This window comes from Neovison vison, chromosome 8 (assembly GCF_020171115.1).
Source record: "Neovison vison isolate M4711 chromosome 8, ASM_NN_V1, whole genome shotgun sequence".
Taxonomy (NCBI): Eukaryota; Metazoa; Chordata; class Mammalia; order Carnivora; family Mustelidae; genus Neogale; species Neogale vison.
The window spans coordinates 70,111,673-70,125,587 of record NC_058098.1 but is presented as its reverse complement, the minus strand read 5'-3'; the positions used below and the strand labels follow the sequence as shown (position 1 = coordinate 70,125,587).

General features: G+C 50.2%; 1 protein-coding gene across 14 annotated transcripts in view; it reads right to left on the bottom strand.

Annotated features, from left to right (window-relative positions):
- Positions 1-13,915, bottom strand: part of INPP4A (inositol polyphosphate-4-phosphatase type I A) — a 131,381-nt gene that overhangs the window by 31,605 nt on the left and 85,861 nt on the right. For 5 of the 14 annotated variants that reach the window (XM_044263856.1, XM_044263861.1, XM_044263867.1 and 2 more), the window contains exons 10-17: positions 13,612-13,759; positions 10,996-11,126; positions 8,876-8,980; positions 8,237-8,345; positions 5,945-5,962; positions 3,291-3,474; positions 1,586-1,804; positions 188-455 (exon numbers count right to left, since the gene is read on the bottom strand). In XM_044263856.1, the coding sequence (XP_044119791.1) occupies positions 188-455; positions 1,586-1,804; positions 3,291-3,474; positions 5,945-5,962; positions 8,237-8,345; positions 8,876-8,980; positions 10,996-11,126; positions 13,612-13,759 (1,182 nt within the window). The remainder of the gene's footprint in view (positions 1-187; positions 456-1,585; positions 1,805-3,290; positions 3,475-5,944; positions 5,963-8,236; positions 8,346-8,875; positions 8,981-10,995; positions 11,127-13,611; positions 13,760-13,915) is intronic. The other 9 variants (XM_044263858.1, XM_044263863.1, XM_044263866.1 and 6 more) reach the window with 5 other exon arrangements.

The window sequence follows — 13,915 nt, the reverse complement described above, 5'->3', positions numbered from 1 at the left end:
TGCATGGACCATGGGGGCTTCTGCCCTCCCTGCCCGCTTCTCTGGGCACTGTGACCTCCAGCTCTGCCTGACAGCCCTCCCTGCAGTCTGTATGGAGGGAAGAGGTCATGGAGTCAGACACAGAGAGACAGACAGACGCAGTGCGAGGTGGAGGCAGCATGAATGGGCGGTGTGGACGCATACGCACGTGTGGTCGGGTGAGGATGGCATGCAGGTGAGGATGGCATCGAGCAGATGGCAGAGGGGCATGGCGAGGAGGGGACATCGCAGAAGGGGTCTTCCGGTTTGATCCAGTAGGCGTGGCTGTCCCGGTTACCTTTCTTGCTGGTACAGCTGCCCGCGCAAGGGAAGACATCCTCACAGCCCTCGCCATGCAGGCGCTCCTTCTGCAGCAGCTTGTCCACCCGCTGAATGATGCACTCCAGGCTCTTGTCCACATTCAGCCACACTTTCTCCTTCCAAACCAAAAGGGTGCATTGGGGTCAGCTCTCCCGACTGGAAAAGCAGAACAGAACACAACCCCTTTCCCTGCCCCCACCAGCCCCCTCCACACATACACATACACACTGACTCCCCTACTCCAGGCCACTGTGATCATTAAAATACCACAAATTTAGAAATATCAAGATTAATTCAAAATTCCCTATTACTGCTGTATTTGTTTTTCAAAATACAGATCAATGTACTGCGGTCATTGTTTTTAAAGTCAGAGACACATTTGCTAGTAACCATCACAGAGGCTGGACAGGACTTCCCGGTGCCTTTCAGAGCTGGCAGCGGGCCACAGCGCCCAGGGGGCCAGCTCGTCCCTCTTCCCTCTGCTGCAGACTTCCTACAGAGAGGACTGAGACACAGAGAGGACTGAGGGAAGGTAATGGGAGGTAATGGGAGCAGTTGATCACATCAGATGGGGGCAGTGGGGAGGTGGGGAGGCAGGGCTGTGAGCAGTCTGCAGAAACCCACCCAGAATACAGGACACCAGGGCAGGGCTGGAGGAGCCCTTCACTGCTGACTAAAAACTCAGTGCCTCACAGAAAAATGCCTCCAAGCAGTAGTCCTAAGAAATGACAAAAATGAGTTGTGTGATGTGTCACTCCCTCAGGAGAGACAGAAGTGGCTCTCAGGGCCACTGTGTCAGGAAGCAGGAGGCAACGTGGACCATGTCAGGCGTAGCATCTCCAGACTCCTCCCCAAGCCACCAAATACAAATGGCCCTGGAAGGGCTAACTGTGTGGAGAGCTTTGAGGAAGCAGGGGGCCTGGCTGGTCTTGAGTAGACAGTGACAGGAGACAGGCTGCCAGCAAGGCAAGGGCTCCATAGAGAACATCACCCCTTTCACCACCAAGTCTGACCCCAGCCCGGCCTGTAGCAGCCCTGCCCCTCAGATGGACACAGGGTGTGAAAATGCCATCTCCCTCCCTCAATCAGGGGGCCCAAGCGCTGTCTGGGAAGGAGACTCGGAGCTTGTTCACCAAGCAGCCAACTTGTCAGGTACCCCTTGGTGGGGGAGAGGGGCTGGCTGGAGGCTTTGAATTTTTCAACCCAGGCTCAATGGCAGAACGGGGGCCACAGGCAGCAGACTCACCCACTCCTCCTCGTGCCAGTCCACCTGCAGAGAAGACCGGCTGTTCCTCCCTGTCCACCTGGCCATGAGGGTGTCCTGGTCATTCCTAAGCATCACCTGCTCCTCCTCACTCGATGTGGGGGAGGCCTTGGAGGCAATGTAGTCGGGCCGTGCTGCGTTCAGCCCGTGGATGGAGTTGGCCAGCAGCTTGCAGTCGCACACAGTAACCAGTTGCCGGGTCTGCAGTACACACAAACCAGAGCTGCTGAGCTTCCAGGCAAGGGGTTGCAAGGCCGGCTGTCTCTGAGAGCTCAGGAGCAGACCCAAGGCCCAGATGGGCACCCTTCTCCACAGAGCAGGAGCCCTTGGGATGGCTGAGTTCAAAGACTCCCACAAAAAGACTGGAGGACACAGGGAGAATGAGGGAGGTTGAGAAATCTCTGACATTCTTCCATCCCTGCCCGCCTCTGAGCCAGATGTGACTTGAGGCAGGGCTTGGAGGGAGCCCAGTGTCCTTGCCTTCACTGACTTCTTGGGCCATCCTCTCCAGTTCCGGGGATAGGCAGGAATTTGAGGCAATCACTTAAGTCTTACTTTTTGCATCTAACACTTAAAGCCCTGGACTCTGGGCAGTGGGGCTCTCAACACAGCACTGTGGTTCTGGGGAACTGTGTATACAGCAGGAGTTCTGGGGCTCATAATTTTCCTTCTGATAACATCATCTTTCTTTTCCAAATGGATCTAGTTTCCAGCCCTCCATCTCTTGGCTGAGTGAACACATGTGAAGGATATAACACATTCTGATAAGGAACAGCACCTCACCCCAGCAAAGTGGGTGTGAGTGGGGAAGTGTGATCAGAATCTCTGTATGTGTGTGCATGTGTGTGTGTGCAGATGCATGTGTGTGGAGAGACTGAGTAATCTGAAAAAGCATCATCCATCAAAATGATCTGATACATCTAATGTCCCAGTATAGACCAATATTTATATATTTATTTACATATCTATATCTGTATATATATTTTAAGATTTATTTATTTGAGAGAGAGAGAAAGGGAGAGAGTGAGGGCACACACATGCCGAAGTAGGGCAAAGAGCAGAGGGAGAGAGAGAATCCCAAGCAGAACCCCCCACTGAATGCAGAGCCTGACATGGGGCTTGATCCCAGAACCGTGAGATAGTAACCTGAGCCAAAAATCAAGAGTTGGATCCTTAACCGACTGAGTCACCCAGGTGTCCCTGTTTATTTTTAATAAGGATCAAGTAACAGTCAACTAAAAAATGGCTTATTGATTACGTGTAAGCCAATGAAGCTGTATTTCCTTTATTGTATGTCTGTACAATAACAGCTTCTTTTTTCAAATTCCAAGTTAATAAAAATTGGCAAAAAATGCACTGAGTAGGCAGTTGCTAAGAAAGCTGCAGAACTATCTCAGCCTCCACAATGAAGCTGATGGACTTGAGGGATGACACATCTGCATGAAGCAGCAGCTGGAAGTCGCCCACCCTGGGTGCTGTCCGTGGCCTGCCCTCATCCGGCTCTGTGACCACAGGTCAATCACCAAACCACCCTGGGCCTCTGGCAGAACTAAACCTGAAACTAGATCTTCAAGGTCATCCCAATGTCACCTTTTGTATGGACGGCTCTAAGCACATGGGGTGTCCAAAGGTTTCCAGAAACCCATGGGAGTTTCCATCTCACATGTAGCAGGGTGGTGTCTCCTACCTTGTCTGCCAGGATGGCGAGGGTTCTTTCGAGGCCAGTGGCAGACCTGTCCTTAGCTGCCCTTGAGAGCCGCTCTGCATAGTAACTCACTTGGGTTTTCAGGGTATTGATCTGAGCAATGATCTCCTTGGCTCTGATGATGTCCTGTGGTATATAGATTATGGACTGGCAGCTGGAAGGTGTACTAGAAAGGATAAGAACAGATTCTAAGGGGTCTTCTCAAATCCATGAGGATGGCAGCAGCCTCCCAACCAACCCCAGCCCACAACCAACATTAAATAAAGCATTCTGATACTCAGTGATGTTCTCCTATGCTAGTCTAGCTATGAATGGGCAAAAGTAAATCTCAAGAGATTCTTTCTGTCTATATGGTAGAGGGCCTGAAATAGTAAAACACAGTGAGGTCTTTTGTCTCTATTTATAGGTGTCTGTATTCTTACATAAATGCATAAACAGATACTGAATCCAATAATCACCCGAATGCTCTTAACATTTCACCTGAGAACCTCGCTTGTCAACTTATCCGCGGCACGGGAGTGGAGGCACGGGGGTGTGCTAATCTCAGAAGGGGTCAGTGTATCTCAGGGAAGGCAGACTGCCATGGATGCCAGACTTTCCGCAAGAAACCTGCTTCTCCATTGGGCCAATCTTCAAACTTTCCATGCACATACACATAGTTCTCTCTCCTCACACCTCTGACCCTGACAACTAGACTTCCTTCTCCAGCACTTCTCTACTTTGAAAAATAATGTTCCATCAGATGAAGAAGAGGTGAAGAACGTGCCAAGCCAGAGGCCAGTGTGGCCACCTCAAGAGCTTTGAACACCTGGTTCTTCCTCCTCCCCTCATCACCAAGCCCTGGGTGATCTTAGGATTGCAGTCAGAGCTACAGGCCAGCCCCTGTGCATTACAAACACCAGTGACCGGAGAACCGACTCTGCGTCCTGGCTGTGTGGGGCCTGGCTAACGCGTTTGGCCATTCTAGATGGAGACGATACATCCAAGTCTCTTGGCCAAGATCCTCAGTCAATATAATAGTATAAATGTAGGTTTCAGACCATCTGAGGAAGCCAAGGGAAGCACAGAGTGTAAGGCCCCAGTGAGGATGTCTCCTGCGATCTGAACTTGTGAGCTCTAGCTGGAATGGGAGTCTCAGCCTTCACTGGTCCCCTCAAAGAGCTGCCCTCTCTGAGTTTTGGAGATGAGGGAGAAGGTGGAGGAGCACAACCTCCATCACCTCTCTTGGAGAGGAGGACTTGAGACCCTTCCCTGCTGGGCTTTTTGGACCCTGAAGGCAGGCCCCCAAGAAACCTCCATTGACAGACTATGGTATAAACATGCAAAACCCAAAAACCAAAGCATCCCAGAAAGAAACAATACCCCAAGCCCACACACCACAATAAAACACGATGGATTTGCCAGAAGCCCATGCAGCAGACCGCAACCAAGCCTGCGTGATCTGAGAAGGAATTTCACAGCACAATGTGCACACGACTACTTTCCAATCTGCAATCACTCTTCCAAATGAATAGCTGCCATTGACAATTGAGTCTTAGAAATTCCAGTCTCAAACAGGATTTTTAAAGATCTGTCCTTCCCTGGCCCCAATCTCTAGTGCTTCCTATAGATATATGCATGTGAATGTAGATGGCTGTGTACACTTTGGCCAGTACACACAGTCTCCCAAGCCCAACGGAGAGCACTGCCTTCTACTCACCTTGTGTTCTTACAGGTCACGTTCTAATAACAGGAATCTGGGACTTACACACAGGAAGCACACGGCAGAGGGAGGGGTGTGGAAGAGTAAATTTCAAAGAGCTATTAGGGGATGATGGCAAATATACAAGCATGTGTGCTCAGTCCTAGTCCTAGAAATGGGGAAAGCCCAAGAGGTCTCAGCACATCCTGCTGTCCCCATCTCAGGCAGGGCCCTGCCATGGCCCCAAGCCTCCCCAGCTCTGAGATGGCACAGTTCGAGAGGGCTGGAGGTACTTCTGGGGCCTATCACCAAGCAAAATGTTTCTGCAGAACCCTGGCTGTCGTCTGAGCAAGCACGCTGGGCACGACTGGGGAGGGCCCGGGAAAGCTGGGGGGCCACCAGGCTGCAGACACAGTGCTTTTTAGCTGCCAACTAATTCTTTGGTAGGAAAAGTCCCTTGGTTATATTAATTCTTACTTTGCCCTCAGGGGGAAAACTGGCCCAAGGAACAGTGTTTTAAAAATCTGCATAAATTATATTCATGAGAAATGGAAGCTGGCTTCACTCCCATAAGACAGGACGGTAAGGTGAAAACTGAAGGCCTAAGATTCTTATAAAATAAGCCAGCAAGGGATTGCCGACCCACCACTGGGTGGACTTGAAATCCCAGCACCTGGCAACTTGTCCAGCCTGGGAGAAAAGAGGGTCCTCTCACGGAGTGCGCCCAGCCAACAACTGCTGCCAGATTTGGAAGGTGCGCTATTCATTATCAAAGGGCTATTCATTATCAAAGAACGTTGCAGTTGGAAGAGAGAATTCTGTCTACGAGGCTATAACCAGGGGCCGCCGGTGGCACCGAGGGCCGAAGCACCTCACAGAGGAGGGGACAGCACAGGCTTTCTCTACAGGAGAGCAAGACCCCAACAGACACTCTCTCCACAGACAGAAAACTCACCAACACTCCTCAAAACTGCTAAAGAAAAGAACCAAAATGAAATATTAGCAGTTAGCAAACACCAAAGGCAAAACAAAAAATTAAAAAGCCAAGTTATCTTTTGTCAAAATCTTTGGAATTATGTGTTGAGGTACCCACTACAGGAACCATAAAACTTAGGAGCTCATTCATTGGTGCAACGTCCGCGTCTGTACGCAAGCCCCAGGGAGACATGCTGCCTGTGGGCCAAGTTACATCTGCATTTAAAGTACAATTCAAATAATGAAAATCATTTCTACAGGTGGCTTTATAACATTAGTAGGAAATTAAACAAAGACATATTATTCATCTGAAAAATATTCCAGAGGCATTGTGGAAGTAAGAAGATCTGAAGTCAACAGACGGAGTAGTTAGGTATCCACATCAGGGCCTTTGTGAGACAGTGATGGCCAGTGGTGCCCCCTCCTGATGGGCTTTCCCCTCCACAGCCCCCATGGCATCCTCCAATCTCCCACTCACACCCCCACACAGCCAAACACAATGGAGTGATAGACATGTGCTTTCTTGGCTGGCTGTGCAGGGGGCTGTGGGGAGCATAGGAAGCTTCCTCTTCATCATAATCCCCAGGGAACAGCAGAGTCAGTGACTCCTCAGGTGGGTCTGGCTTGTCTGGGTGAGGAAGACACCCTTGGTGGGATCCATCTAGCTAAGTGGGCTGTCTGGGGGCCTCCCTAGGATGCTGCCCCGATCTTCCGGCTGAAATTCCTCTCCTAACCGCTGGCCACTTCTGGTTCTTCCTCCTGCTGCCTCCAGGGCTCACTTGGCTCTGGGACCCCTGTGCACACATCTGAGCCATAATGTCTCATAGAACACCCTCTTCCACCTGCAGGCTCACCCCTCCAACCTTGCCCCATGGGCAGAAAAGCTCCTAGCTGCATCCCTGATCCCCTTGGTCCAGTGAACGGCCACTGTCCCTGACCTTCCACTCCCTCCTTGATCTGGTCCTCGGGCAGTTTTCTCAAGCTGCGTCCTGACTTCTGGCCATGACAGCACAGAGCCTCTGATTCCCTGGCAGGTGCTAGAGCTCTCCACCTGGCTGCCTTGTCGATTCCCTTGAAGCCTCCTGGGCCTTGGCTTCAACTTTCCTCCAGCTGTTCCATTCTCCATTGCTAAGTCCCACACTTCCAACTCTACATTCTGCAGAGGCTGATCGACAGTATCTTCAGCTTGTTTCCTCACTCCTCCAGGATCTCTCTGCACCCCACCTTCTAGGACTCCCTGCCTGGTCTTGCCTTTGGATCTCCACAACCTAGCTCCATCAGTGTTCTCTTCCCAACAGTTCTTTACTATCATCATCCCCATCAGCCTGAACACATAATCAAGCAATAACCATTCTCCCCGGGCAGACACTTATGTGCTATTTCCTCTACTCCGTGGTCCACGGATCTCACAGGACCATCTACTCTCGTTGCCCCTACTTCTCACACTTGCCTCCCTCATCTATTTAAATCTTGACAGGTGACATTCTGGAAGATCACCAATGCCTCCCACATATCCAACACAACAGCTGAGGTTTATGGCTCTCTCTCCATCACCCCTGCTCCAGGCATGGCACAGCTTGCTCCAAATGCTGCTATGAACTTGTCTGCTCCCAGGAAAGACTGGGAGCCCCTTGGGGCCAGGCTTACCTCTGTCACCCCTGCGTTCCTGGACATCAGCGTGTGGCCCTGCACTGAGCAGGCTGCCAGCAAGGCCAGCCCTCCTGCTCAGCTCCTGTCCTCAAGTACCATGCCTCATGCCTCCACCACACCTCCCTGCATGCTCCACGAGGCCCTTCTCCAACTGCCCACCTGGCCATTCCCTGTTTGGACTGCAGCTCCCCTCCCACCCCCACCCCACTCCAGCTTTCCTAAAACCAAAATGCCTACCCCTGCAATCCTTTCAGGAAAGGAAGCAATCTCCTGTAGGCTTCACACTTTGTGGCATTCAACACAGACCACACATGTGGCATGACAAACCAGGGGCTCTAAGGGACAGCTGAGCCAGTGGAGAGTCCACACAGGCTGGCCACCTCCCAGGGGATTTCGATCCGCTGCTCACTTGCAGGGTGAGGACCACTTATCAGGTGCCTTCCTCACTCCCCAGCTCAGTCGCACACACAAAAGCACAGGGGCCACAGGCAGCTCCTCCCGCCACACAAAAGCACATTGGATGGCTGGATGTTTTTGCTGTCACGTTTTGATTTTTTTTTTTTTTAACCTAGGCAGCACCAGACAGCTGTACAAGGTCCACGGACACCCTCCAAGTACTTACTGCTTCTTGGTCTCTTCGAATTTGTGCAGCTTTTTGCGGAGACCTCCTGACTTAAAACCTTGGCAGTGTGCTGCTGGCGCTCCAATGGTGACGATATCATAGTTCTGATCTGAATGACAGAAAGCTCTCCTCCGTTACTCTGGGCTCAGGCCTGTGGACAAGCCAGCTACAGGGATATGCACGCAACTCTGGGACCCTGCCCCTCCAGCCCATTTCCAAACAGCCTATTCCCCCTGTCCCAAAGCCTGGATTGCCTGAGGACCCCCGGAGCCCAGCACCATGATCTCAGGGGCTATGGGGTTCCTACACATCTCCAGATAGGGCCACAAAGGGCCGAAGGCAATCACTGGCAACACTCAGTTTGCATCCTCCTTGGGAAGGAGAACTGACAGGTGACTTGCTGCCACACAAACACAAAGGGAAGCTGGAGGAAGGGTGGATGAGGAGAAGGGACAAAGGGAGGGAAAAGCCTAGGGAACAAAGACCTTACAGAGGTCCTGTGCTACATCTCTTATCTGAGCTGCCAGACAAAAGAACACACAGGGAAGGCTGCACACGTGTGGGGCAGCCTGGGGACCAAGCACACGGGGAGAAAGGAAATCAAGTGTGATTTAGCAAGAGGAACAGAAAAATAGTTACCTGACCCCCCATCGTCTTGAACTCTCATCCTCTGTATGTGCAAGTTTGTGGGAACAAATTCTAACTTTTTATCTGCTTTCAAACTGCTCGCTTTAAACGAGGGACCTAAGAAACAATACGAGAAAACAAGGGCCGTTGACATGTACACTGCATTCAGGAATGGCGAGTAGGACAGTAAATTCTGAGGAAGCAGCTTCATGTAAACAGGTACGTGCTAGTGGTGGCCAAGGAAATTGTGAGGTGCCTGTGAGTACATTTTGTCTCCAGATGGCAGGCTGGGTCAAACACTGGAGGGTGGGCTGCCCACTGGCCAGAAGACTGGTTTTAGGGGCTTAGCTGGTGAGCAGGGCCAGGTAGGAGCAGCCTCAGAAGGCTATGGTAACCAGCGCCCCCATGACTCATCTCTCAAATGAGAAGTCTGACATAAAAACTGACTTTGTGCAACACAATGTCAGCACTGCTATAAAAAGCAAATGGGCCCATGCCAGGGTCTGCCTGTTCCAACCCTGGAGACCGCCAGCATGCAAGAGCGAAGAAACTGGTTCAGTAAGAGCAACACGTCTCAAGTCCACAAAGAGATGAAAAGGTCTGCTCATCACCTCAGATCTACCAGGACGAACAAATGCTATATGGCATGGATCCTGGCCCTCTGAAACACAGACCTAAACGTGTTCCCTTGATTCTACTCAGGGGGTTAAGGAGAGTGGATGATGTTTTATAACTGATATCTGCAATCTTGTTTCTATGATCAGAATCCAACACTAATTAAGAACTACATGCCTAGAAAAGAAAGGGACTGCAAATTAACTGACGATCAGAAGAAAAAATAAACTTTCACTCTAGTGATAAAAGGTAAATCATACCAGCATACAAAATGCAGAACAGCCACTGTCTGCTTTGCATTTTGTGCTAGGAGACTGCCCTCCAGGGCCTGATATGTACAGGGGCCCAGAGATCAGCAGCAGTGGCACCCTGGGAGCCTGATGAAAATGTAGGATGCTAGATCTGCACTGTAGCAAGATCTTCAGGGACCAGGATGCATACTGACAGCTGAGATGCTCTGCTCTGGACAACTCAGGCTCATGTGGGTTTCCTTTTTTCCCAGATAACAGGTAGCCAGCATGGGTAGGTCCCTAAGTATCTTCAGCTACATGCTATCAATACACTTACGCCTGCCCTTCAGATTCAAACCAAACCCAATGGAACCATCATCTTGTCCTCGGAACTGCATGTGGCTTCTTCTCAGCCAAGTTCATGGACAGGTTCATTCGTTCTGTAGCAAAACTTTAATATGAAGGACTTACATTTTCTTTTAACCCTGAAATTCCATAATGTAGTTGGGGGTGGGGGAGGAAAGAACCAAGATAGAGAATAAAGTAACGAAAAACAAAAAAAAATCTATTCTATTTTGGAATAAAAAGGGAGTAAGTTAAGAGAAGTCTTCTAAACCTATCCCTTGAGTATTCTGAAAATCAAACTGGATTTTTCAAGAAGAAATGTAAGATGTCTATACTTCACTTTCTCAAACTTTTTGGATATTCAATAGAGGACTGTTGAATATTTAAACTGGGAAATCTGGGACGCCTGCGTGGCGCAGTTGGTTGGACGACTGCCTTCGGCTCAGGGCGTGATCCTGGAGTCCCGGGATCGAGTCCCACATCAGGTTCCCAGCTCCATGGGGAGTCTGCTTCGCTCTCTGACCTTCTCCTCGCTCATTCTCTCTCTCACACTCTCTCTCTCAAATAAATAAATAAAATCTTAAAAAAAAAAATAAATAAACTGGGAAATCTAGGAAACCACTCTGTGTCAAAGCAAGCAGTTTATGTCTTCTGGGGCATTTCCCTTGGGCATTTTAGACCAAGATGAAAAAATGACATGAACAAACAGCCCATGATTTCATCTCTCCTAAATTTCATCCTACATGAGTTGCTTTGGCAGAAGACACCATAGAAGGAATTTTCAATGCAATTCTACTTGTCTTCTTATGAGAAACCCACATTCGGAAGAATTCACACCTACATGAGAACCTATTTTTAAAAACCCACTAGAGTGTCTGTCAGGGAGAGTACTTGAGCCAGGTTCTTGTTTCCTAGCTGGAAAAATGAAGACCTAGCACCCACCTTTGTACTGATGGAGGTCAGTCAGGTTCTCCTGGTATGTGAGGATGATGGTCTGGTACTGAGTGACAATCTGGCGCCGGAGGCTCTCCCAACAAGGGGACAGATCCCCCAACTCCTCCAGCTCACACACTCTGCAAGGCAGACACACACATACACACACTATCAGGCCACAGAGCCGGCTCTGTTCCCTAGGAGAGGCAGCGGCGTCCCAACCAAGCAGGAGAACAAGTGGACATGGAAGTTCAGTCAAGGCCAGGGAAGGCCTTGGACAACAGCCACACTGCAGGTCCACAGAGCAAGCAGCGGGCACATGACACACCACTCTAGGAGGAATGGCTGTATGACTGGCAGACTACTCACCATCACAGAAACTCTGTCAAATGTCTGGGGAAAACTAAGTGGAGGAGAGGAGCTCTAGGGGAGTGGCTTCCTGCCCGGACCCACACAGGCCACGTGGGACCCTCCTGGAAGATGAGATGAGTGGAAGCCCGTAAGCCATTTCTTGGGGCCATCTCACTCACTTCTGTCTCTCCCAGAGACAGTTATGAGACAGCTTCTCACTGCCCCCCGTGTTCTGGGGAGGCCTGGGCCTTTCTGCCCTACCCCTAAGAACACTGCTGCAGAACATAAAGCTGCCGAGCGGTGGTCCACAGTTGGCTGGCACAGGATGACCATGCTCTGCTGCGCTCACCCAGCCCCCTCTGTCTCGGGGGGCTGTCCCCATGTCCTTCGGGGAGAGGGACAAGGGCCATAACTTTGGTTATGATTTCTTTCTCCATGTGGGTAATGGGCTATCTAAATCCCGAAGTAGCATGAAGGCAGGGAAAGGGAGAAGAGAAGAAAAAAAAGGATCTGTCACCTCCAGAAAAATAAAAGCTGTGGAAGAACTGAAACATAACTGTCTTAGCTCAGCAGTAAATAACAGCTACATAATCAGAATAATGAAAACACAAGATGGACTTAAAAAAAAAGAAAGATAACCATATTAGGAAGCTGGGTGACGGGCAAGTACAAAAGATCTAAAACCCTCATTGCAGGGAATCAGTAGCTAATCCCCAAAACCGATTAAGAGTGTACACTATATGTTTATTTAGAAATACAGTAGGAAACACTAAAATGGTTAAAAGTGGTTATTTCTTAGAAGCCGATCAGAGACTAGAGGGCCCCAAGATTTATGCCATTGTTAAAAGCCTTTTGACACTGTTTTTTTATACTATGCATATTTTTCTATGGGAGCGGGAGAAGCTAATTTTATGGAATCTACTAGATGGCCCATGGTTAAAAAAAAAAAAGTTGTCCCATTTTATCATGAAAATGGCAAAATTCAAGTAAAACAGTGTGCATGCAGGCGAGGCTGCGGTGAGACCTACACTGGCAGCTGCCTGTGGCGCTGGGCCTGCTCACAAGCGCATGGGCCCCGGCTGCACGGCTGCCACCAGACCCTCTCTGCTGTCTCTGCCCGTCTTTCTGCTCCTTCTCGTGCCTCCGGTCTCAGTTTAATGTTCCCATCTCCAGAGGCCTGCCTGGACCACCCTCCTTCTCGCCAGCCCTTCTGATTTCCGCACACAGCTCATGCAGCTGGGGCTCAGGGCGTGGCCCCCACTTCTCCAGAGGGACTATCTTCCATGGCCTGTCTCGCTCATCAAGAAGCCTCCCACACCACACACACCACCAGCCACGTGTGTGAAACTGATGTTGAAACACAACAAAACCTTCAAAGCCAAAGTTCTTGAGAAATGGGTAAACTCTTCAAAGCTGTAACCTAGTATACCAAATAATGGGAATTTACGCTGTAATTAAAATTACAACGTGAACAGTGAAGACCTGTGCAAATGTAGATGGTAGCTAGGAAAATTTGCACAAATATGGAAAAGCTGAAAGGAAAAATTTTAAAGTTAAAATAACTATAAAATAGTATATAGATAAATACACAGACAACGCAGCTTGTTGCATTATTCTTGTTATTCTTAGGTTGAGTTTTTTCTAATAAAAAATTTTTTCAAAGAGCTTATTTGAACAGTGAGATCCTGACTGAACTGTGTCCTATCACACTTGTTATATTGTGTTCATAATTAACACGGTCTTAGGACAGCGAGAAGAAACGACCTCTGAGGAAGACTGGTGATACACACTGCGATCTGGGGTTAAGCCAGGTCTTCTCCCCACCATGCGATCGATGGAACATGCCCTTGGCTGAGAGATATGGAGGACCGGAGACCCCCAATGAGTCACACATAGCTCTCTGTAGCCCCTATCACTGTGGCCCTACCCTAGAAAGCTGCTGACCCGGCGGCCAGGACCCAGGAGCAACCGGCCACTCCTAACTTTCTACAGGCCAACTGAGAAGGGAGGGGGGCAGGCACTGTGTGCTGGACTCATGTCTGGTGCTTCCCGCACCCTGTCTGGTGGTGGCCTCGCACAGGAACTCAAGAGACAGATGAGCGAACACAGGCTTCGACAAGCCAAAGCCACAGAGCAAGCAGGTGGTGGCGGCTGGGTCTGAAGCCCCTCTCTGGGGCCAGTGCTCTACTCGCCACATCTAAGAGCTTCCTGAAAGGAAGGGGCAGATGACCCAGGACTGATGGGCAGGCGGGCGGCCTCTCCACAGGGCCTCACCTGGCCGCATCTTCTTCCAGTAGGAGCTTCACAAACTGCCGGGGCACGTGCAAGGACAGCACGCTCTCTGCCATCTGCTCCAGGATCCGCAGGTGGTTGCCGTCCGTGGTGGGGAACCGGTACATGCGGCAGATGGCACCGCCAAACACTGGGGTGGGTGATGGGGAGGAGACAGGTCACGCGTAAGCTAGTGACACAGCTGCCATGCAGGCCCTCCTCCCTGGGCCCGCAACCCTGCTTCTCACTGTTCCTCTCCAGAGAATGCAAACACTTCAGCTGAAGCCCACCCAAGTGACTGAGCCCA